Below are 22,865 nucleotides of genomic sequence, written 5' to 3' on the forward strand. Positions count from 1 at the left end.
GGGTCGAGACAGTCGAGAGGAATCCCCCCGAAGGGAGGCATCGAGCCGCTGGACTCTATCGAATGAGACCGGTATCCCCGACCACGTCGACCCTGCTTCATGAGGACGCCTCCGGGCTACAGCTGACCCCCTCGAAAGGGGCATAGGTTCTCACTTGGACTACCCGCTAGGAACTCAATCTGGGGTGGAAGACGCTCGCTCTATCGAGAGTACGTCGAAATCTCCACGCAAGGCAAAGCCGAACAGAACCTTCCACCACGGGTGTTGACAGCGTTTCTGCAAATTTGGCAAAATAACCCTCGAAGGAGTTAAATACTCCCTCGAGGGCTCGGGGGCTACCCCCGCGGGGTCGCTCGCGCGCCCCCGCGGAAGCTCGACCGTAAAAGCGAAAGTCTCCACTCGAGCGCCAGCGCTCGAATGAAGACTCGGGGGCTACTGTCGAGGGTATCAACAAGGGGTACCCTCACCAATGCGTATAACGAGACCATCCGTGCATAAAACTAGCTCCTCGATTCGACGCTCCGCCCACACACACGCGCGGCCATCGACGGCCGCAGCCTCGAAGACGGAAATAGCGTCGAGCGAATCGATCAGGGCTCGAGCGACAACCGCCGTCGAATACGGAAGCGGGCTCGAGCGAACCGAGAGGCGTCGAGCGCAAGGACACTGTCCGCCGCCTGACGCGCGCACGAGAGCCAGGGCATTTAATGCACCTGACGCTTCCCCACCTAACACATGGGTCACGGGAGGCGTGATAGGGAACAGGCTTCTGTCCCGTCGTTCTTTTTGCAGCCTTCCCACCGAACGACCCAGGGCGTGTCAGGACGCGGGAAACAAGGATGGAACGTCTAATCGGGACCCCCTCGAGACACCCAAGGTCAGCGCTCCAGATATCGACACCTCGTACGGCGTCCGACCCTCGACCTCACCAGGCTCCTTCCTGGAGACGAGTCGGGCGTCGACTGACAACACCACAACTACCCCGCCGGATCTGCCGCCATACCGTACGAGCGTGCGACCTCAGAACCAGCGCGAGGCGGCGCACAGGGCGGAACGCAGGAGCACGCGTAATCATCACCGGGTTATCAAGATGGGACGGCTCGAGGCCATGCTGTACGGAAGTCTCGAGTAGGTCAGCGCTCCATGCGGCTATCGACCCCTACTCTAACATCTACGCATGTACCCTAGGTCTCTCCTTGGAGCTATAAAAGGGGAGACTCAGGAATAGAAAGGGGGAGGCTCACACATAGGAGATCACGACACAAGACCACGCTCATACGTAGTAGAGCTCGACACTTCATACCACGCTTGTATTCGCCCCTGTACAAGCACTTAGGTGCAAGATAATACAAACTATCCCCCCCCGCTGGACGTAGGGCCTTCTCTTGCCCGAACCAGGATAAATCTTTGTGTCTTCTTGCATCACCATCCGGGAAAGGGAGCACGCATACAAATTTACTCGTTGGTGTGACCCCCCGGGGGGAAAACACCAACAGTATGTATGTTGTATGTACATGTTAAAATATAAAATGAAAAATAGGGTCTGGTGGGAAAATTTGGAAATTGGTGGGAGATTTAGAAATTTTAACACAGGCGGTTATATAATGAGAACCGTCTGTAGAAAATACATTTCTACAGGCGGGTGGCATAACTGAACCGCCTGTAGAAATGGATTTCTACAGGCGGTTCTTAGTTACCCGCATGTGGAAACTCTTAATTTCCACAGGCACCCAGCGCAGGCGGTTCTCCAATCCGTCTGTGGAAAGGGGTTGGGAACCGCCTGTATAGTGGTTCTGTGTACTAGTGTAAGAGCTTAAAAGCTATAGGACTAAGCTCTCATCAGTGACTGATGTCTGACAAAACACACGAGTTTAACCTAGAGGAAGGCTCAGCTGCAACGAGCGATGGCTTAGGGTTAGGTTAATTGATCAAGCGAGCTAGCTGCGTACTTAAAAATGAGCATTCGTGCTGCCCGGCCCGGCCCGGCACGGCCTGATCAGGCCTAGCATGGCAATGCACAACGTGCCGCCAGGCCATGCCTCACTAGGCTTCGTGCGTACCCAACAGCCCACACACGATGTGCCGAGCCACTTTGTGTGTCAGTGGAGCACAGGAGGTGGCTAGACGCGTAGGGCCAGTTGGAAAGCTTGATGACGCACAGAGAGGGGCAGAAGGAGGCGGCTCCAGCATAGCATCGTAGCGTGTGGAGAGGGCGGGGCCGCAGGATTTAGGATAGGGTTGGGGTTTGAGATGGCATGATGGAGGCAGGGGGAAGGGTTTACAAAGGTAGATCGAGCCACGTCAGGGCATGCCACCATTTTGTGGCCCAGGCTGTGCCGCCTGTCGCGCTAGGGGAGCGGGCTAGGCACGGCCTGGTCCTTCAGGCCGAGCCGGGCCGAAAAATTCAGGACTCAATGTTGGGCCACCAGGCTATGGAGTGTATATGCTCATCTTTAGCTAAGCTACTAGAGTGGAGGAACCGCGGAGGACTGGAGACACGTGCCGTACGTACGATTCTCTCGTGTCGACATTGCATTGTGTTTCCCTCTTGAAACGACATGCCATCCGATTCCATCATCGGACATCCATCATCTCGGTGCATGCATCGATCATCTCTGGAAGCAAATAATGCATTGCTCCTGTTTTTATGAATCTGCATGCATGCATGCATGCATGGGCGATCGACTTTTGTCGCGCGGGTGTACGTATTTGTATCGGTGTGTCCCGTGCCGTGACTGATCGAGAGGGACAGAAGACGACGATGCTGTCGTTTTAGGCCTTGTTTACTTCCCAAAAAATTTTAATTTTTTTTTTCAGATTCTCCGTCACATCGAATCTTTAGACACATGCATGAAGTACTAAATATAGACAAAAATAAAAACTAATTGCACAGTTTAGTCGAAATTGATGAGACGAATCTTTTGAGCCTAGTTAGTCCATGATTGGACAATATTTGTCAAATACAAACGAAAGAGCTACTGTGTTAATTTTGCAAAATATTTTGGAACTAAACAAGGCCTTAATTTGACCCTAGTAGTAATATAGCAGGGTGCTTGGTGGGCAGTCCACTTCAAGGATGCATACTAGTACATGGAATAGGATAGGCAGGGCAGGCACCTGCAGCTTTGGATCACCAAAAGGTAACGCTAGCTCCTGAGTGACGTAGTACACTCTCAGGATAACTTTTTTTAATTTTTCGTCACATCGTATCTTGCGGTATATGCATTGAGCATTAAATATAAATAAAAATAATAACTAATTACACACAACTCTTTTCAACCTAGTCAGTTCATAATTGAATAACATTTATTAAATACAAATGAAAGTGCTATGGTGCTTATTTTCCCAAACAATTTAGAACTAAAAAGGCCAAAAACTTTTTGGATTTTGACACTGTAGCACTTTTTGTTTTTATTTGACAAACATTGTCCAATCATGGAGTAACTAGGTTTAAAAGATTCGTCTTGCGATTTACAGACAAACTGTGTAATTAGTTTTTATTTTTATCTATATTTAATGCTCTATGCATGTGCCGCAAGATTCGATGTGATGGGGAATCTTGTAAAGTTTTTGGTTTTTGGGTGTATGTAAACAAGGCCATATTGGAACCATTTTGGAGAGTCCGTGCTCTGCCTCAAACACACACTACAGCCCTGAAAAAGCGGACTTTTTACCTCTGGACGTGCTCGCACACATGCACCGGCACCGGCACCGGACTGTGGTCTGGTCCTTGAAAATCCCCTGCTGGGCTGGGCGCCCGAGGCAGACATGGACATGGACAACACGCGAGCGCGCGGTGGAGGACACGGACAAAGACGACACGAGAGTGGCCGCGAGCGCGACGCGGCGTGGGTGCGTGTACTACGTCACTGTCGGTTTCTCCGCACGGGTGTGTCACCTCCGCGTCTCATGCATCCGTCCCATCTCTTTTGTGGCTGCCTGCCGGGTGCCGGCGCCGTGTCGCCCAACTGCATGCCCCCGCAACCAACAAGAACAAGCAACGACCCCAACCCAACGACGTCCTTGATATCAACTTGTCACGTACTGCTACAAGCTACAGTGAATCCGTAGTTCTCGGGTGAAAAGTTTTTTTTTTTGATAATGTAGCAATTTCGTTTTTATTTAGTAATTATTATTTAATTATGAACTAACTAGATTTAAAATATTTTATCTCGTATATTATAGACAAACTGTATAATTAATTATTTTTTAATCTATATTTAATGTTTAATGTATGTGTCGTAAGATTCGATGTGATAGATAATCTTTAAAAGTTTTTAGATTTCGGGTGTAATTAAATAAGATGCTGATCAAATTTTAACTACAGAGATGAATGAATACCAAAGTCATTCTGCACTTAATCAGGTACGAATACAAAATTTCACACACGCTACACAAATACACAAATGCAGAGAGAGATGTGGTCCCGATCGAGTCGTGACCATGCATGCATGCATGCGCTTCTTCAAATATATGCACCGGAGGAGGATGACTGGATGAGAACTCCATATCACTCCACTCCATGAGAGCAATGCAAGGCGCCGAAAGGACCGGCCGGGCCCACGGCCCTTTCGCCGGGGGACATGGTCCGATAGAGTATCAGGGGCCATGGAAAGAGACGCCCCACCACACAACACAACACGTATTACATTACAAGAAAGATTAGTCTTACTTAATCGCCCATGGCCGGCCGCTCTAATAGTCTCTCTCAAACCAAGCACTCATTGACACCACATAACAGAGAGCCGATCTCCCATCCTCCCCTTGTCATCCTTGGCTCGGCTGCGGCTATAAATACCACCTCACCCCCACCACACCACCCAAGCCTCACTCTTTCCTTTTCCATCTGCAACAAATCCCAACAACAAAGCAACAACCAGAGGAGGAAGCAGGAGACCTACACATTGTCAAGCTTCCAAGAACAACTTGCTGCAGAGAGATGGAGATGTACATGGAAGACAAGAGCAAGATGCTGTTCAAGAAAGGGAGCCGGAGGTCGACGGCGACGGCGGCCGAGGGGAGCCCAGCGGCGGCGGCGGCGGGGCTCAAGGCGGGCCGGTCGGTGCCGGGCCGGCTGGCGAGCCTGGTGAAGGAGCAGAGGGCCAGGTTCTACATCATGCGCCGCTGCGTCACCATGCTCGTGTGCTGGAGGGACTAGCACTAGAGCCATGTGGGCATCCAGGGCCGTAGGCCCTCTGGCTGGCTGTGCTGTGACTAGGCCCAATTGGGTCTGGAGTTGTAGCCTGGTAGGTTGTTCATGTGTCATACTGACTAGCTTCTCAAAAAAAAAAAAAAGTAACTCTTCTTTCCAGAGACGGGAAAGAGAGATCAGAGATGTGCCTGTTCTATGGCCATCCTGTGTGCTTCGTAGTGTTTATTGTAGTGTCAGAAAATTAGTTTCTGTTCTGGCTAAATGACAGAACAGCATCGTTGTAAAAGGCTAATACACTTCCAATTCCAGTGAAAATTACGCTTCCTGCTGCCATGTTTTCTCCCCCACCTCATTTCCTGCTTGGTATCACAAGTCTGAACTCTGGACAAAGGCAAGATGGTGGCTAATGTATAGCAACGTAATTCTTTGTCAAATCAGTATCTGTAAATGAAAACTGTGTATTACTAGCATTTAGCAGCCACTGTATTTTTCTGAATCGTTTTCTCCTGCTCTGCAAACGGCAACCGAACGAACACACGCCTGCAGAAAAATTCTATTGAGGAAATTGCTGCCATGAATGTCTGAAACATTAACCTTCACCTGCTACAACAAAACTCTTCTCTTACCGAATTTCTGTCAGAAAAAAGGAACAAATAAACGTAGCTACGGAAAACCGACAGACTGCCAGTTTGAACTCTGTCAGACATACGAAAGAATCTGTAACAACTACACAAACATCAGCTAACGTGCACTATCTGCTGCTAATCATCCGGTTGATTGAGGTATATGACCCGATGCATGCACATACTACGCCAATCATTATGATGATTATGCACAGGATGATCTGAAAAGAAAAAGGGAAAGTCAGATCACAGATATTCAGTGTTCAGCAATTTCAAGGTTCAAATTCTGTTGTACGTGTCAGCGATTGTAGTTGTTTACCTCCCACAAAGGTACTGCACCCTTCTTGATAGAGAGATAGCATGCACATGGGAGTATCAAAGCCTGTAATCATCAAACACATTTTTAAGATTAATTTGTTCAGTTGTCCAAAGAATAATCCACTGTAGAAGTTTAAGTGAAACAATTTCCAGAACCTACCACAAGCATTGTGAAGACAGATCCAAGCAATGCCATCACCAGGGCTGGAAATCAGAGGGATAGTAAGTAGCATTAGCATGCATGATGTTTTTTGGGTGGTAAATTTCACATGTTAGGATTTACTCCCTCCGTTCAAAGCTATAAGACGTTTTGACTTCTCCAAATACATTGCTTTTATTATCTATCTCGACATAGCATCTCTATTATGTATAATAGCAAAAGCTATGTATCTTAAAAAGCCAAAACATCTTAAATTTTGTTAAAATGGGAGTAGTAAATACTATTCGAAATTTAGTTACCGAGAAAACTAGTAAACAATACTCGAAATTTAGTTACCGAGAAAACTACTCACCAAAATAAGGAAAAAGCAGAGCCACGGCAACAGTTGAGAAAACGAGGCATGTCCTAACAGACATTCCAACCAGGTAACTCTGCATCTTCTTTGGTAGGGCTTCCTCTATAGATAAGGCGACTGGCGTCATTGTCAATGCATACTTTGTGTATGGATTGACAACCTGAAACGAGAGGAAAAAAAGGGACAATCAAGTAATGCAATTAGCATCTCTTCTTCACTTTGAATGCAACAACAGAACGATAAGGTTTTTTTTTTTCCTCGTACCGTCATCCAAATGGCAATTTTAGACGGGATGTACTGTTGTGGCAAGTTCAGAGTGAACTGTGACATAGTGGACTCGCCAAACATCATAAACCCTGAGACCGCAACTCCAGCATAAACAAGTGTTACCACTGTGAAGCTGAAAACGGTGGAGAATATCATCATGTAAGAAGGCGACAGTTTTCACAAGAAAAAGCAAAGATAATGTGTTGATAAGAGCATGACTTACCAGAACAGGAGCACAAATGGAAACTGTGAGCGCTCCTCCATTGAGGAATATATGTTTGGAAAAACCGAGTGTCCTGAATAGCAGTATCCATACAGGCCAAGTGCCACTGGAAGGCGGGTAACGTTCACTAGAGCACCAGATGGGTGAAACCCAATTCCTTCTCCAATGCCAACCCAGAATAGGCAGACGATGACTGTAATTGTCGCGATCACACCTCCAGCTGAGTACAAAGATGGTCAGGACTCAGGAACAATCCTTCTTTCACTGAAAGATTACTTTTATTGTTCAGAAACTAACTGAACAAACTGAACAATTCCTTAGCAAGATTGTTCTGACTTAAATAGTCCTATATTCCTCTGAAAGATCATAAATAAGAAGCAATGCTGTAGAGATTCTACATTTTTACATACCAGAAAGATATGAGAGGAGACTGAGGTTCCTGAGCCAGACTGATGGGAGAATTGCCAAGGCCATTGTGATTGCAAAGAGATTGTGTGCGTTCAGCTCAATGCCGGTGAAAGCTAAATGTGCCGAGGGAAACACTGATGACAAGCTGTCTCCTAGCAGCGTGATGTACTCCACACAGCTTGCCTGCAAATATCACTTATGTTCAACAATCAAAGGCATGCTATACATTCACAATAAGTCTCAGAGTTCAGAGAACACTTACATAAAGCTCCAGGTAAAGAACAACCTAAAAAAGAGACGTTATCAGCCAGGTAAACAATAGATGAAGGGGATTTATTGAACAACTCTGTACTGTCAGGGATTACACACCGATACAAAGATTCGACCGAAAAGACCGAAAGCGACTTGTCCAATATCTGGGTATGTCTCAATGTTGGGCGAACTGTCTATGCATCTCTTCAGAAGCAAGCCCGTGTAGCAGGAGCTGCCTCCCAACAAGGGGAGCAGCAGGAGGCTTAACCATCCCCCTTCCTTGATTCCATAAGCTGTGGTGAGAATTCCAACCCCGCACAGAACATTGAACCCTGGGAATTCGACCAGCAGAGAAGTTCAGAACAAAATTCATCATCAACATCGTGAACCTAGCTAATTACTCTGCAGCAGCTGATTCAGAGTTTCAGACTGTTTCAGATACTCAGCTACTACGAGATTTGGACGTGAACAACAAACTAAACACCAGGGAATCAAAGATTAACTGATCACGCACCATTGATGATCGATTGGCTCCTGCTGCACTTGCTAGCAGGCGGAGGAAGCTCGATGTAATCGGACTTGAGGCACGCCCTGGACGGCCTCTCGGGCAACTCGGCCTCGTGCCCAGGAGGAGGCCGCGGCGGCTGGGCGAGGCTGTCCGTGGACTGCTTCACGGGCTGCGGGTGCAATGACGACTGCGACAGCTGCGAGACCGAGGGCGGCAGCAGCGGCCTGGTGAGCGGCAGCCCCGAGCCGTCGCCCTTCCTGAGGAAGAAGGAGCTCCCGGCCTTGAGGAAGGAGCTGCCGAATCTGGTGAGGCTCGGGCTCGCTGCCATGAGCGTGTTCACCCTCGGCGACGGCACCGCGCTCATCATGTCGATCGACTGCCTGCGAAACGAAAATGCCGCCGAAGGAAAAGTCGTCAGCGGTCAGCTCCGAATCGCGGGCGGGCGAGGCGAGGCGGTTGGTTGACGAACCTGTAACTCTGCGGCCACGCGCCCTTCTGGCCGTCGTCGGGCGCGTCGTCGCCGCCGCCGCCGCGGGCCTCGTCGTCGCTCCGATCGGAGAAGGATCCCTCGTCGGAGGAGGAGGTCGGCGGGGAGCCGCCGTCCCGGTCGGCGCCGAGGTCGTCGTCCTCGTCGCCGATGAACAGCAGCGACCGGTCGCCGTGGCCCATCTCCTCGTCGCGGTCCATCGCTGGCGTCCACGATCTCTGTACGAGAGTGCACGCACACACACACAGAGAGCACGTCAATCAATGCAAAACCAGAATCAATCTCTCCCTGACGCAACGATCGATCTCACAACAACGAAAGAAGAGATTAGTGCAAGTACCGCACCCGAACACGTACGTGGCGGCCGGCGACGCTTCCGCGATCTCCAACTCCTCCAGCCACGAGCGACCGTGCGAGCGAGAGAGCGAGGGGGAGAGAGAGAGAATATGGGGGCCGGCGAACACGAAGGGGAGGGGGAGGGGGAGGGGGAGGGGGAGGGAGAGAGAAGAGAGGCGGCCGATTTCTGAGGTCCCGGACTCGTGGCCGCGCCGCCTCTCTCGCGTTCGCACCTGACGCCAACGACGAACCGGCGGGTGACGTACGCACGTAGTCGTGTTCGCGGCGGCTGACACTGGGCCCCGCGCTAATACTACCACTGAATCGTGGGCCGTGGGCCCATGCCCTCCCCTCGTGTGGTATCTGAAGAGTGCATGCGTAAATCGAGGGGTCGCGTCAGGTTGTATTGAGCTGGAAAACAGGTACTCTCGCTCCTACTTATTACTCCGTATAAAACAAGGTCAAACTTTACGTGACCGAATATTCCATCGTCTAAACTAATATCCCCTCTAATCACAAATTGTTTAGTTTCCTCCAAAACCCAAAAACATTTTTAAAATTCTCTGTCACATCAAATTTTGCGACACATGCATATATTATTAAATATAGATAAAATTATAACTAATTATACTGTAATTTATGAGTGAATCCGTTCATAATTGAACAATAATTACCATATACAAACGAAAAGTGCTACAGTAACCCAAAAAGTTTCCGGGCAGGAATTAAACAAGGCCTAAATACATTTGTTAAAATATTTCAAATCTATGAGATTTTAGAAGTGCTTTCTTTACTACAATTCTATGTATATAGCTTAAATGATTTAATAAATTAAATAATATATAAATTACTAGCACACTGCTATAAAACTGGTATGATAATACAACCTTTATCTTATACTCTTATAAAGCTAAACCCCACTAGAGAATTCTCTCAACATGCAAGCTATCCACATCAACAATCCACTAGAACTTGCAATTATAGCACACTAACACATATAATTGATAGTTATCTCTTCATCCACTAACATGCATTTAGATGGCCAGCCAAACCATTCATCAAAATTAATTTAAGATAGTTTCATCCATATAACTATAGATATAAATAGTTTAATTTTTTTTTAAATTATCTGGAATCCCCGCAGCAACGCGCGGGGTATTCTCCTAGTTTACTCAAATATGGATGGAGATAGTCCATATTTGTCTCCGCCTCCTAAAATATTTGGTTAGAGGTGGTTGGTGTATATGCTAGACATTAAAAAACAACAACCTTGCTTGTAAATCTAGAGCGTAGTCTCTCAGACCCGCCTCTAAAAGTAGAATATGTTTTTTAAGAAGGAGCTTGTAAAAGTCATGCATCTCTATTATAATAGAACACTTAAATTATATTTGTTCCACCCAATAAAATGTTCTTCACTAAGAATTTCTGACCATTATGTACCTACTAGTAAACTGCACACAAGAATTTGTCTTCGTTAAAATCAATGGTTAAAAAAAACCTATATCAAATGTGATGGCTAACAATGAAAGTTTGATGCAAGACCTCAAACTCTACGATTCCGCCCCGCGCGCCCTCCACCCACTCACGCGAGGCTTCAAATGCACGCCCCCGCTCACCAGGTTGCGCGACGGACCTCACCAGTCGTGCTCGCACCCTGACCTAGGCCGCGTAGCACCGGCCCTCGCCAGGTCACGCGGAGCCGCGCTCGCCGACCTGCCCCATGCCGCGCGGTGGCCACGGTCCTCATGCAGCAGTGGAGCCGGCTCCTAGCTACCCGATCCGTCACCGTCAGCCACCGCGTGCTCAGGCAATCCCTTTTGTTCCCCACTCGGATCCGCACGTCCGGATAAATTTGTTGTCCGTGTATAGTAGTTTCATACTGTAGGTGGCCAGGTGGGGTGGAGCCTTTCTCACTGCTACTGCTCGTCATCTTCGTACTTGTGACTTGCGAGTTAAAGCGACATAAATATGCAGGAATGCTGTCTAAATTTATTTTGGGTTGTTTTGCACAGGTTTCTTAGTGACGATTTGGATTGCTTCGGTGATGTTAATAAAGTCCAACAATATCCTGCGTAAGCAAAGCTATTCTGAAGTTTGGTGATTGTTGGTGAACTTCTCGTGCAATTTTATAAAGATTTGTGTGTCCGCAAGAGCAATGAGTAGCAAAAATAATTGCTATTGTAAGCCATTATTTCACTAGGTCGTAATTCCATTAAATATTTCTTGTTTCACAGTGCTCTGCCTAGTGTTGTTTTTTTACTCATCTAATGAATGTTTTCAAGCGTTCTAAACATGTAAGAAAACTAGACTACGTGCGGCGGATTTCCGAGTCCGGTCACCACGGACTACTCCATCGTCATGGACCTGCACGTCGGGCCGAGCCTCAGGGCCGTCATGGCAGACCGCGACGGGCGGCCGTTCACGGAGGCCGAGGCGCGCCGTGTCATGCGGCAGCTGCTGGCCGGCGCCGAGGCGATGCACCGGCACGGCGTCGTCCACCGAGACATCAAGCCCGAGAACATCCTCGTGGGCGCCGGCGCCGTCAAGATCTGCAACTACGGGGTGGCCAAGTCCGTGGCCGAGAAGGACCCGCCGCAGGCCTTCGCCGGAACCATGGCGTACATGGCGCCGACCACGACACGCTCGCGGACGTGTGGTCGCTCGGCTGCGTCATGGTGGAGATTCTCACCGGCAAGCTACCGTTCGTAGTCGCGGCGAAGGACGAGGACGACGAGGGCAAGCAGCTGTTCAAGATCTTCGACGTGCTCGGCGTGCCGTGCAAGAGGGTGTGGGAGGCCCTCAAGCCCCAGGTACGTACATGACGACAAGGTGCAGGTGTGGCGAGTGCGGCAGCTGCGAGCCGGTCACGGCAGCCGCCGCAACCGCCTGCGTGAGCTGGTCTCGGAGGAGATCCTCTGCTTTCCTGTCAACGCAATGCATAAAAATTCACCAACACAAACGATTTCTAATTTCTATAGCCCTGACCAGAACTTCGGCCATCGGACGGACCAGTCTATCCCACATCCAATGGACCCTTTTCTTCTTAACCAATCTTCTACGGTACACATATATAGTCCTAACTTCATGGGCCACGCGAAACGAAAAATTTGAAAGCACAGCAATGAATCGTTCAAGGGAAGTTCAATGGAGATTGCAACTTGCAATTGCAAGACCATGTCCCATAGGGCCGTTGTTTTTAGATAGAGGGTATTTTTGTTTTTTAAATTTGGCAGTGCCAGCGCTATGCTGCTGGTGATCGTAGTAAAATTGACTTTATCCCAAGTTCAAAACAAATACATGCATGTGGTTTCTAGAATAATGTGGTAGACAAATGATGGTTTTTAGAATGTGGTTTTTACAGGTTTTCAGGCCCGGTTTTTCTTGTAAATCCGACCAACTCTCTTCTTCTTATTCATACGTGTCTGATGTTCTGGATATTTCAAACAAACAAATACATGTAAGTAGTTGCTACAAATAAATCTGTAGAGTGAAGCTGAGGTTGCAGGCAAAACAAAAAAGTCACGTGATGTGGCAACTTGTGATGTTCAGAACCAGGAAGTTATCTATTCTTCACGTCATTTGATGGCATTACTTTAAAATTTGAGTTATGAGTCAAATCTATTATGCAAACTTATTAGTCGTTATGGTGTGATTCTTTGTAATAAGGTGGTCTGGTTCCTCACTTTAGTGGATGAAGCCCGATACCATTATCTAAAAAAGTATTTTTCTAGGGCTTGCTATGTAGTTTTAACCTCCGATCCACAACAAACCGCACACTGGGGCGGATCCAACGTGGAGGTTGGGGGCTCCAAGTCTCCAACCCCTATGTTGTCATGAAGCCTCCTCTAACTTTTGTAGCCATGGATAAAAAGGAGCAATGAGAAAGAAGATGAGACAAAGGAGATGGAGAATGAAGACAGGGAAGATGAGCCCTCTCTCTCTCTCTCTCTAAAAACTATGTGATTTTGTTGAGGAACACTTGTCTTGAAAAATGGAGTGAAGGAAGGTACGATCTGTAGATACATATTCAGATATTCTATACTTTGTGGAACGGTATGGCATCAAACAAATGAGCAAACCTTGCATAGAAGAAACTAAACTAAATCTTAATCAATTCCATTGTATAGACTCAAAGTTGTATCCCCAGAGGGGTGAAAATACTATCCTTCATCAGAAAATAGAAGCTAAACCCAAGAACTGATATCTATCTTTTGGAGATAGAAATACTCAATACTTGGAGAATGCCCCGCGCGTTGCTGCAGGAATTACCGGTAAAATTATACTATCATAATATATGTTAGTGGATGATTTTTAGTATTCTATCATAGACTACTAAATATATGTTAGAAAATGATGTGGTTTGCTAATGTGAATAACATAGATGCAGGATAAATAATATGTGTTAGTTCGATTTATTAGTGGATAATGATGTGACACTTTGCATGGCGGGGTAATGATTTAGTGGGATGATTTAGTGGATGTTGATGTGGACGCTTTGTATGGTAAGATAATTAGTTAGTGAGATGCTCTAGTGGATGATGATGTGGATGCTTTGCATGCCAAGAGAATTAGCTAGTAGGGTTTATCTATATAAGAGATATAGATATTCAGTCGGCAAGCATGGTGAACTTTTAGTAGCAGTTTGGTCACATCGCCGTTGTATGGATAAATAAATTTTGTGAATTTCTTGGTCATGTAGGCATTATAATTATAGGCATGTGTATAAGCAATCACCAAGACTATGATGTCCGTTCATTGGTTTTCAGTGCACTAACGCCTAAGGATTAATTGGGTGTATTTCTGGGATGATTTAACCTCTATCCCACACTCAACAAGCATCAAGCATCAAGCATGATGCGTGTGTGTATACAGAAACAGGCTTACCCTTACTAGTTTAGTGATTGGGAATCATGTTTCTATAGGAAATTTATAATACCCTAAACTATATATAAAACCCTTCAAACTTAGTTGCTTCCAATCATTTAAAACAAATTATCTCTATTATTAACAACATAGTGCGTACTGGTGACCCTTCTATCATATTAATTTTGATTTTTGTGTGCCTCATGTATATGCAGAGGGAGAGAAAAATTCCAATTCTTACCAGGACCACATTATCACATATCTGGATGGCCGTGCATGCTTTGCGTCTTATAGGTAGGTGGATACTTATGTTGTTTTGTGAACACGGCTTGCAAGACTTGTGGATGCATTAATCCATGTATCTTTCGAGCTGGCAAAAAAGTGCATCTTAACAAAACAACACTCGCAAGTATAATTGTGCCTGTACTTGTGTGGCTATTGGCATATTCGTGTTTATTCACACATCTTAATCAATGCTTTTAGTTTCTTATACCTGTGCGTATCCTTGTAAGATTTGAATTGGTAATGTCACCACATTATTCAATTTGTGAAGCATTTTTTGTCGGTAGACAGCTTTTATTTGGACCGTGTGGAAATATATTTAGATCATATAATGGCAACAATAATTAAAAAATGTGTCATTTTGTTTAGGACCAAATTCATAGTTGGATGTGGGATTATGAAGGCAAGTTATTCTTTGGAGACAACATTAGAGTCTGCGTGCAAGGGACAGTCAACCGTGGAGGTGACTTCCACAACATGCACAATCAGCATTTGTGTTACAATAATTTCTTCTCGGTTCACTCCGTATTTGTTGCTTTATTTGAACATCAATGCAGAGCATGAGCTCTACATATTGCCCTGCACTAATTCAATGTGGAGTTTTTTTTTCTTGTGGCAACACAATTGCAATATCGCGTTGATGAGTACATGTATATGTTGCTTCAGTGGATTTGAGGGTGCCAGTGGGATCAGGCATGTGCCAAGGAATGACATGCCTTGGTTCCAGACTTCAAGTTGGCCTTAGCCGTTTATTGTGGAATTTGCTTCCATTGTAAGTAGGGATGAAAACGGAGCGGATACGGACGAATATCATTGATATCATATTTGTTTTCATATTTTTGGTCGGATTTGGATTCGAATACGGATAATCTCAACCATGTCGGATAAGATATGATTGGATGTCGACATCATAAATATACGATTTAAGTATTCAGATACGGATACAGTATCAGATGTTGAATATTTAGACTCGGATACAGACATATCTGAATCCTTCTAAACGAATTCGGTCTCGAATACGGTCGGAAAATATCTGTACCGTTTTCATCCCCAACTGTAAGTATGTCGTGGCATTGTTTTGCATCGTCTTTTGGTTGCTGATTTGGTGTTGCTAGGTGTAGTAAAAGTGTTGGCTGCCTAGGTGGGAATATGTAGCCATAACATGTGATTTTTTTCTACGTGAATTATAAATATATCTCAGAGATGCTTAAGAACTTGACATATATGCCTTTTTTAGTTATTTGATTTGTTTGATTTTGTGCTGCCATAACGTTAGCATGGGTGTTATACTAGTAAGAAAATTGGTCTAAAACCAAAACAAACCATTTGGTCAAAATATACACAACACACTTAGGGTTTTCTCATCCACGTCTTTGTTCTCAGCTCTCTTTCTCTCTCCCCCACGTTCCCACCAATCGTTCCAACTCCCCACTGTCGCCCTCCTCTACTATCTACCAACGGTGACTACTTTCTCTCTCCACCTTCCCACCAAATGCTCTCCGCCTCCTCAGCACTACCCTCCTTTACCTTCCACCGACAGCGATTCTAGCTAGGGCTCTAGGTTCCGATCATGTGTTGGTCAAAGTGGAACCAAAGTTGTGTGACAAATTTGGTGATCTTTGAGGTTTAGGTGTTGGTTTTTATTCAAAATCGAAGGGATCATGACACCCAAAATGCCGAGGGTGTGAATTAGACAACTTAAAAACTAATGGCATCTAAAACCTACTTATCAAAAGCAGTGCAAAATAGTACCTAGATGCGCATCATGGTTTTGTTAATGTTGCTATCTCTAACGCAAAAATGTTTTTGCACCCTAGATTCCAATCCTATCAATTAACCTAGCAAGCTATAGTAGGAAACGTAAGTAACAACTAAGGAATGCAAGTAATTATGGAAACATATTGAGTTAGAGAATGCAAACAACTATGATGACTATTTTCCTAAGGTATCAAGAAGCTCACACTTTCCCCTAGTCATTGTTGGAGTCCCTCACAAGCATGCCATTGCAAGGGCCAAGCTCTCGACGGGGTAACTTCATGGGTAGCACATGTGCCTTTCCCACACGCAAGTGGGTATTTGTGTGGCCTATCTGGAATCTTTCCTAGTTGTCTTCACTATTGACCTTCCAATCAAAATGTCATAAGACTCATTCCCTTAGTACAAGCTAGTTGGCCACTCCACATGTCGAAGGGTCTACGAAAACTTACAAAGTCGTGTATAACACTTGGTGTATGCAATCACTGATGGCTTGAAGGTATGCAAACCTCACTAAACACAATGCCTAAGCCTACAGCAAGCACTAATTGTGGTCTAAACTAGCCTAAGCACTTTGTAAAGCACAAACACTAATTAGGTAATCTTTTAAGAACCTTTGGTGGCTAGAGCACTTGTATATGAGCCTCAACTCTCTCACTACTTCAAGACATTCTAACATCTCCCAAATGGTCGGGTATGTGAGTATCGAGCCATTGTAGTTGACTATCAGAGACAAAAGATCCGGTGAAGAGCTCCAATGCACCACTGGAGAGCTCCAGTGACTGTATCACATCCACCAAGTCTCCAACAAATCCTCTCTAGACTTAAGCTCTACCGCACTCTGGAAGTTATGGTGAGGGTCTTCTCTTCCCGACCTCAGACCATATTGAGGTTTTTCCAATGTATTTTTCTCAAATTGGGTAATTGTGTGCTACATGTTGTCTAAGTGTTGTGAGTATTAACTTTTGCAGGATAGATTGATTTTGGAGCCACACTTTAGGTTGAACCATATTGCAAATATGAAACTAGAAAGAGAAAACAGTGTTCTACATAGAAAGCACACCTCATGCTAAAAAAATGTGGCTGACGTGTTCAGGAACCATGAAGTCCAGAAGAACATATAAGCATGATCGGGAGATTTCTACCACACAGAGGTAACTATATTTGTGTTATAAGTTATCTATGCTATGAGTATTGACTTTTGCAGTATAGATTGATTTTGGAGCGACTTTAGGTTGGACCATATTGCAAATATGAAACTAGAAGAGACAACAATGTTCTTCATAGAAAACACACCTCATAGTTGAGAATGTGACTGGCGTGTTTGGAAATCATGCAGTCCAAAAGATCACTAAGTACAATGATAAGATTTCTTGTTCACACGCACATACACGCGCACACACATGCGCATGCACACAGACACACACACGTGCATGCACACAGACACACACACGTGCATGCACACAGACGCGCGCGCACACACACACATGCACACAGAAACCATGGTCATAATATTACTCCCTCCTATAGGATTTAGAAGTCGTTTAGGACAGCGACATGGTCTCCAAAACACAACTTTGACCTCTCATTTTTATAAAAATATTTAGAAAAAAATGATATATGTATACTTTTATGAAAGTATTTTCCAAGACAAATCTATCCATATAATTTTCATATTTGTAAACTCAACAATTTAAAAGTTGTTGATAATTTATATTCCCAATGTTTGACCCAAACCATGTCCAAAATGACTTCTAAATCCTATACAGAGGTAATATGTTTCTTTATGTAACAAACATATGTTCAATTTAGGTCCCCACAAATACATTAAAATCTTCCTTACTTTGAATTCCTTCAGAAGTTTGGAAACATTCAGTGAAGTTCTATCAACCAAATGGTTCATTTAGAAATTATAATATAATTAATCTATGAATATATACCAAACCATACAATCAAAACAAGGCAGCTATGTGAACACAGCGTGGCTCAATTTGTTTGGTTGTTTGTGGTGGAACCATCCTGTCCTTGTTCAAATCCTCAACTTCTCACATGTGCTCGTATTTTTCGAGATTTATTTCAGAATGTGACTAAGCTATTTTCCAGTCGTTGGCAACTCTTGCATGTCAACAGTAAAGCACCATATTTGTCAATCTCAAGATTTATCTAGTATCTCAGGGATTGTCATATGGATAGAGTGGGCATGAATATAGGTGAATATACATGAACATCTATGTATGTACTATATTTCATGAAAAAAGCTAACTCTAGGTATACCTTTAAAATTTCACAACCAAAGTAATATCTCTAGACATAAATTCCACTCTACAGTTACTTGCAAATAGTAAAGCCCTAGCCCAACAGAATAAGGAGTAGCATGCATCAATGCTAAAGGCAGTTGCCATTCATTGGTTTCATGTCAAACGGATGATGTTCCCGAAGTGTTCGTTGGTGCTGCTATTTATGTTCCCTCTCCGACACATCATTCCACATTGACCTATATGGAGTATATAGGCACATGGAATTATTTGTTTTGTACATCTATGTCAAGGATTAAGGTACACAAAATGTGAACCAACTGTTGATCGGTTGTACTTCACATGGTGATGTCATATATAGTTTAGTGACCTATGTTAAGTTAGAAAATTAAATACACTCTAATCTCTAACATAAATATTTATTTGTGTATAGTAAGTTTCCCTTTCTGGTGAGTCGTTTGATTGAGCTTTTGATTTTATAATTTAGTTATATGGACTTGTCAATACATTGTACTTTTAAACCTTTCTTGCTATATATCTCATGAAAATGGAATTTGTGCATATGCCACTGTGAATCTACTGATAAGCTCACATCCCATTTCAAATTAGCTATTTATATGTATAACTCACAAATTTGTCTATCTACCATTATCCTTCCATTTCCTTTTGTGTGTGGCACATTCAAGTTGTAAAAACATCAATGCCAAGTTTGCATGGCATGTGAATAAAATGACAACATTTGGTGTTCTTGTACTCTGCCATACGTATTTTTTTGCTAGGTCCGATCCAAGCAAATGATCGATGATGTTCGTGGATCTTGGTGGAATATCTTGAATGTCGCAACTGATCCATGTTTATATTCTAGATTAGGGTTTATTCATACATATGCACCAAACTCTCTACCCAACTATATAAAGCGCACGCTATATTGCCTTGGTCATAGTTGTTGATTTCTATATTATGCATGCCTTTGTTTCCTTGATCACAAATCATTGACTTCCATAGGGTGTCTTCCCATTATACTAATCTATTAAGCTCATGATCGAAGACAAATTGCTTGCAAAATTGCAAAAGAATCAAGAAATATAGAAATCCTTACATGGAAGAAATTGCATGCACTAATAAACATACAAATAGATCATCGGAGGTAAATAACATGTAATACAAAAACACTGAATTTGGTTTTGACCAAGATGATGTTGTATGTCCAGAAACAGTTGGAGCTTCAAAGGGCCTACATGGGCATGTCGAGCAATATCTAATAAAGACCCTTTCTTCTCAATCATTCAGCCACGCCACTGTTGACGGTCCTTAAGTACCAAATATAATCAGCAAATAAACAAAGAAAAGGATCCAAATACAACCAACATCTAAACTTAGGGTTTTATGTGACAGAATTCCACGAGTTTTGGTGTTTGTCTATTGCTGCAGGGGGTTATTAGGTAATATGGAGAGAAGGCCCACACGAAGGGTTTACATAGAGATATTAACGTGCCGCGCAATTTTCTATCATCTAGAAGACTCCAGAAGCCACGGGAACGAACAGGAGGCCGAGCGGGCTTGGGGGCAGGGCGCCCGCCCACCCCCCTTGGGCGCCCGCCTAGCTACAGAGTCCAATGAGGACTCTCTTCGGGGATTACGCTCCACCGACCTAAAGGATCAAGAATAACCGTTCAATCAATGTCGGTTTGATCCGACGGCCCAGGTTCACTTGAGGGGACTATATAACCAGACCCCCTGGCCCTTGGAGGAGGAACCCCTTGATCATTATTCATTATTCGTAGACAAAGCAAAAGCTAGGGTTTAGAGATGAGGGCTCTCCTCTCTTCTCTAAACTAGAGTAGATCTAGATAGTAGCGAGATGGAGAGCGAAGGAGGATTAGAGGAGAGGCCGGCCTGTCAGTTCTTCCTCCGGTTGTACTTCGTCATGATCAAGCTCTAATCAAGCTTGCTCATGGGATGACTCTGGTAATCTACTTCTAATTCATTATGCAATTACTAATCATGTATGTTCTGGTTCACAACTCTTTGAGTACTTCTAATCTATAGGACCCTATAGGTTAGAGTTGTAGTATAGGTGTAAGCGTGGTGCTTAGATCTAGATTACTTGTGGATATCCCCTGTCTAGCCGGATCGTGTGGTGGGCCGCGTATGTGACAGCTATGTTGGTCCTCTGTAGTCCACCTCTCGTTAGCAGGACGGATAGGGTTTATCGGCCTAAGGATAAGCATCCTTTGTGGTGTACTCTTATCACGTGGTTCGTCCCAGAATAGACATACCCCTTTGAAGTAGAGAAACCATAGTTATCCTCTCTATTCTGCTACCATCGCCCATATACTAGAATTGCTCTATTCTCAGTTCCCATATTATCACTCACTGTTATCTTACCTTTAATATTGTTCTTATTCGATTCTACCATCTTTCCTATTTACACCTATTTACTTATCTTGGTTAAGTTAGAGCATAGATCAGTTCTCCCGTTTCTCTGTGGATACGATAAAACCTTTAACCGGGTAAAAGCTTCAACGGTATCCGTGCGCTTGCGGATTATCTGTGTGCGTATAAATACCATAGTACACTCTAGTGCCATGCTGGGGATGACAACCTAGTATTCAAGTGGTGTTAGCAAGTGTCAACAAGCATTTTTGGCGCCGTTGCCAGGGAAACGGTTGCTGAGTTGACTACGAACTAGCTTAATCATTTTCTGAAAAAAATAATAAAAAATATATTTCCTTTTATCCTTTGCCTCATCTCTGCTACTCTTTCTTCTTATCTAATCCTTGATCTCTGGTCTATCATGAATTCAAACATGTCTATCTATGAATTTCATAGACCTACGGGCACACATCTCGAACCACCAAAATCTTCAAAGCCTATCATAGCATCTAGTTTTGAGATAGACCCCGAATACATAGAATTTGTTCAAAAACAACATTTCTCAGGAGAAGGTGAGGAAAACCCATACACACACCTAAGAGAGTTTTATCGAGTCTGTGACCTCCTTCGCATAGAAGGCATGTCCGATGAGAACCTTAAATGGAAGCTCTTTCCGTTCTCTTTAACGGGAAAAGCTAGACATTGGTACAAACTCAAAGTAGGGAGTGTTCATGGAGATTGGAAGGAGTTATATAATAGTTTTCTTTTTAAATATTTTCCAATGTCCAAAGTGGCAGAACTTCGGCGTGAGATTATTTCTTTTAGACAACTAGAAGAAGAATCTCTCGGCAAATCATGGGACCGCTTCATTAACCTTACTCTCACTGGCCCAAAGCTTTTTATTCCAGAAGAAGTTCTTATAATTCATTTTTTGAGGCCTTAGTAGGGAAGATAAGCAAACCCTTCATGCGGCCTCTGGAGGATCTTTCCACCACCTATCCGCTAGTGAAGCTTGGAATTTGATTGATTTAATGAGCGGAAAGTCTCCTAGCTTTTATATCCCTGAGAAAGAGACAGAACCAGTTCCTAGACACGAAGAAGAAGTTTCGATAGCCAGATCACAACCACTTCAATCCCAAACTTTAGCTATCGATCCTAAACCATCAATACCCCAAAATTCTCCAAGGGAGAAAGGAATTCCAACTTTAAATCTTTTAGATACTGATGGTTTAGACTTCTGGTTCCATAAGAGACCTTCAAGTAGGGATAATTCAAATCCTTGCAATAATGGTTCTCTTAGAGAATGTCCTGGTTCCTTTTATGAAGAAGTTGAGGATGACATATCAAGTGAAGGAGAGCTAAGCCATATAGAAAATTCTATCAGCTCCCCTTTCCTGATCACAAGTTCTAAATGGCTAGAATGTGTAGAATGGATGGATAAGGAAGAAGCCTTAATGGATTCTGACGTTGGCTCAATTTCAAATGGTGAGTTCTTGACTCCCTTTGAAAATGGGATTCATCCAACTATAGAAGAGGACATAAGTGAGACCAATCCAAGAGAAACTCCGAACATTCAGATTGGAGACGAAGATAACATTAATGAGCATGGAATTTATTTCATAGCCACTTCATTTACTCCATGCTCATATGCAACATCTTCCCAATCTATTGGTCTCTCTGACATCACCACACTTGAGATCTCCAACCCCCTCTTCCTTTCTATTTATAAAAACTTTAAAAGGGCGGTTGTCGATGCATATGTCTATAACAAATATTGCAGATCTCGTTGAGTTGATCTTGATATAGGTCAGCGTTGGAAGGGAAACCACTTCGCCGACATAAATTGATGGTTTCCCAAGGACAAGCTTAGTGTCCTAAAATAAGCACTGATCAGATCGTAACATGAGCTTTTAATTATTTGCAACATTACCTTGTGTATTGAGCATATAAGGATAATTGTAAAAATATTCCTTCGGGTATTCGTGTCACTAACCTTTCCAGGTATTGGAGCAAGAAGATCGGATGAATGACAAGCACAAGGTATGTCCAACCGATCATCATACAACATTGAATTAAATTCATCCAAACTTGAATTTTGCAAAATTCAAGCTTGGGGGAGTACTTTACATAAAAACATCCTTTGCCATGTTGCTATGCTGGTTGTCCCTACCTTTGTGACATGCTCAATTTGTTAAATACTAATCACACTACCCTATCTCCACTTGAGTAGATCTCTATAAATGCT

The 22,865-nt window shown here is 44.0% G+C and overlaps 2 protein-coding genes across 2 annotated transcripts in view; one reads left to right on the forward strand and one right to left on the reverse strand.

Annotated features, from left to right (window-relative positions):
* On the reverse strand, positions 5,582-9,207 carry LOC8068119 (vacuolar amino acid transporter 1). The gene is made up of 12 exons (XM_002443362.2): positions 9,099-9,207; positions 8,736-8,971; positions 8,273-8,646; positions 7,876-8,090; positions 7,769-7,792; positions 7,509-7,689; positions 7,099-7,318; positions 6,873-7,008; positions 6,606-6,768; positions 6,254-6,297; positions 6,095-6,157; positions 5,582-5,996 (listed from the first exon to the last, which is right to left on the reverse strand). Exons 2-12 carry the CDS (start codon positions 8,951-8,953, stop codon positions 5,904-5,906), a joined length of 1,731 nt encoding a protein of 576 aa, XP_002443407.1. The 5' UTR covers positions 8,954-8,971; positions 9,099-9,207; the 3' UTR covers positions 5,582-5,903.
* LOC8074250 (putative cyclin-dependent kinase F-2) overlaps positions 11,448-22,865 on the forward strand; it is a 98,747-nt gene continuing 87,329 nt past the window's right edge. The window contains exons 1-2 of the mRNA XM_021466111.1: positions 11,448-11,714; positions 11,786-11,899. Of these exons, the coding sequence (XP_021321786.1) occupies positions 11,448-11,714; positions 11,786-11,899 (381 nt within the window). The remainder of the gene's footprint in view (positions 11,715-11,785; positions 11,900-22,865) is intronic.

Source organism: Sorghum bicolor, chromosome 8 (genome assembly GCF_000003195.3).
Source record: "Sorghum bicolor cultivar BTx623 chromosome 8, Sorghum_bicolor_NCBIv3, whole genome shotgun sequence".
NCBI lineage: Eukaryota > Viridiplantae > Streptophyta > Magnoliopsida > Poales > Poaceae > Sorghum > Sorghum bicolor.

Coding starts and splice junctions, on each gene's coding strand:
- LOC8068119 (XM_002443362.2), bottom strand. CDS start 8,953: ATGGACCGCGACGAGGAGATGGGCCACGGCGACCGGTCGCTGCTGTTC. Junction 8,091..8,272: donor GAGCCAATCGATCATCAATG/GTGCGTGATCAG, acceptor TCGAATTCCCAG/GGTTCAATGTTCTGTGCGGG. Junction 7,793..7,875: donor TCGGTCGAATCTTTGTATCG/GTGTGTAATCCC, acceptor TCTCTTTTTTAG/GTTGTTCTTTACCTGGAGCT.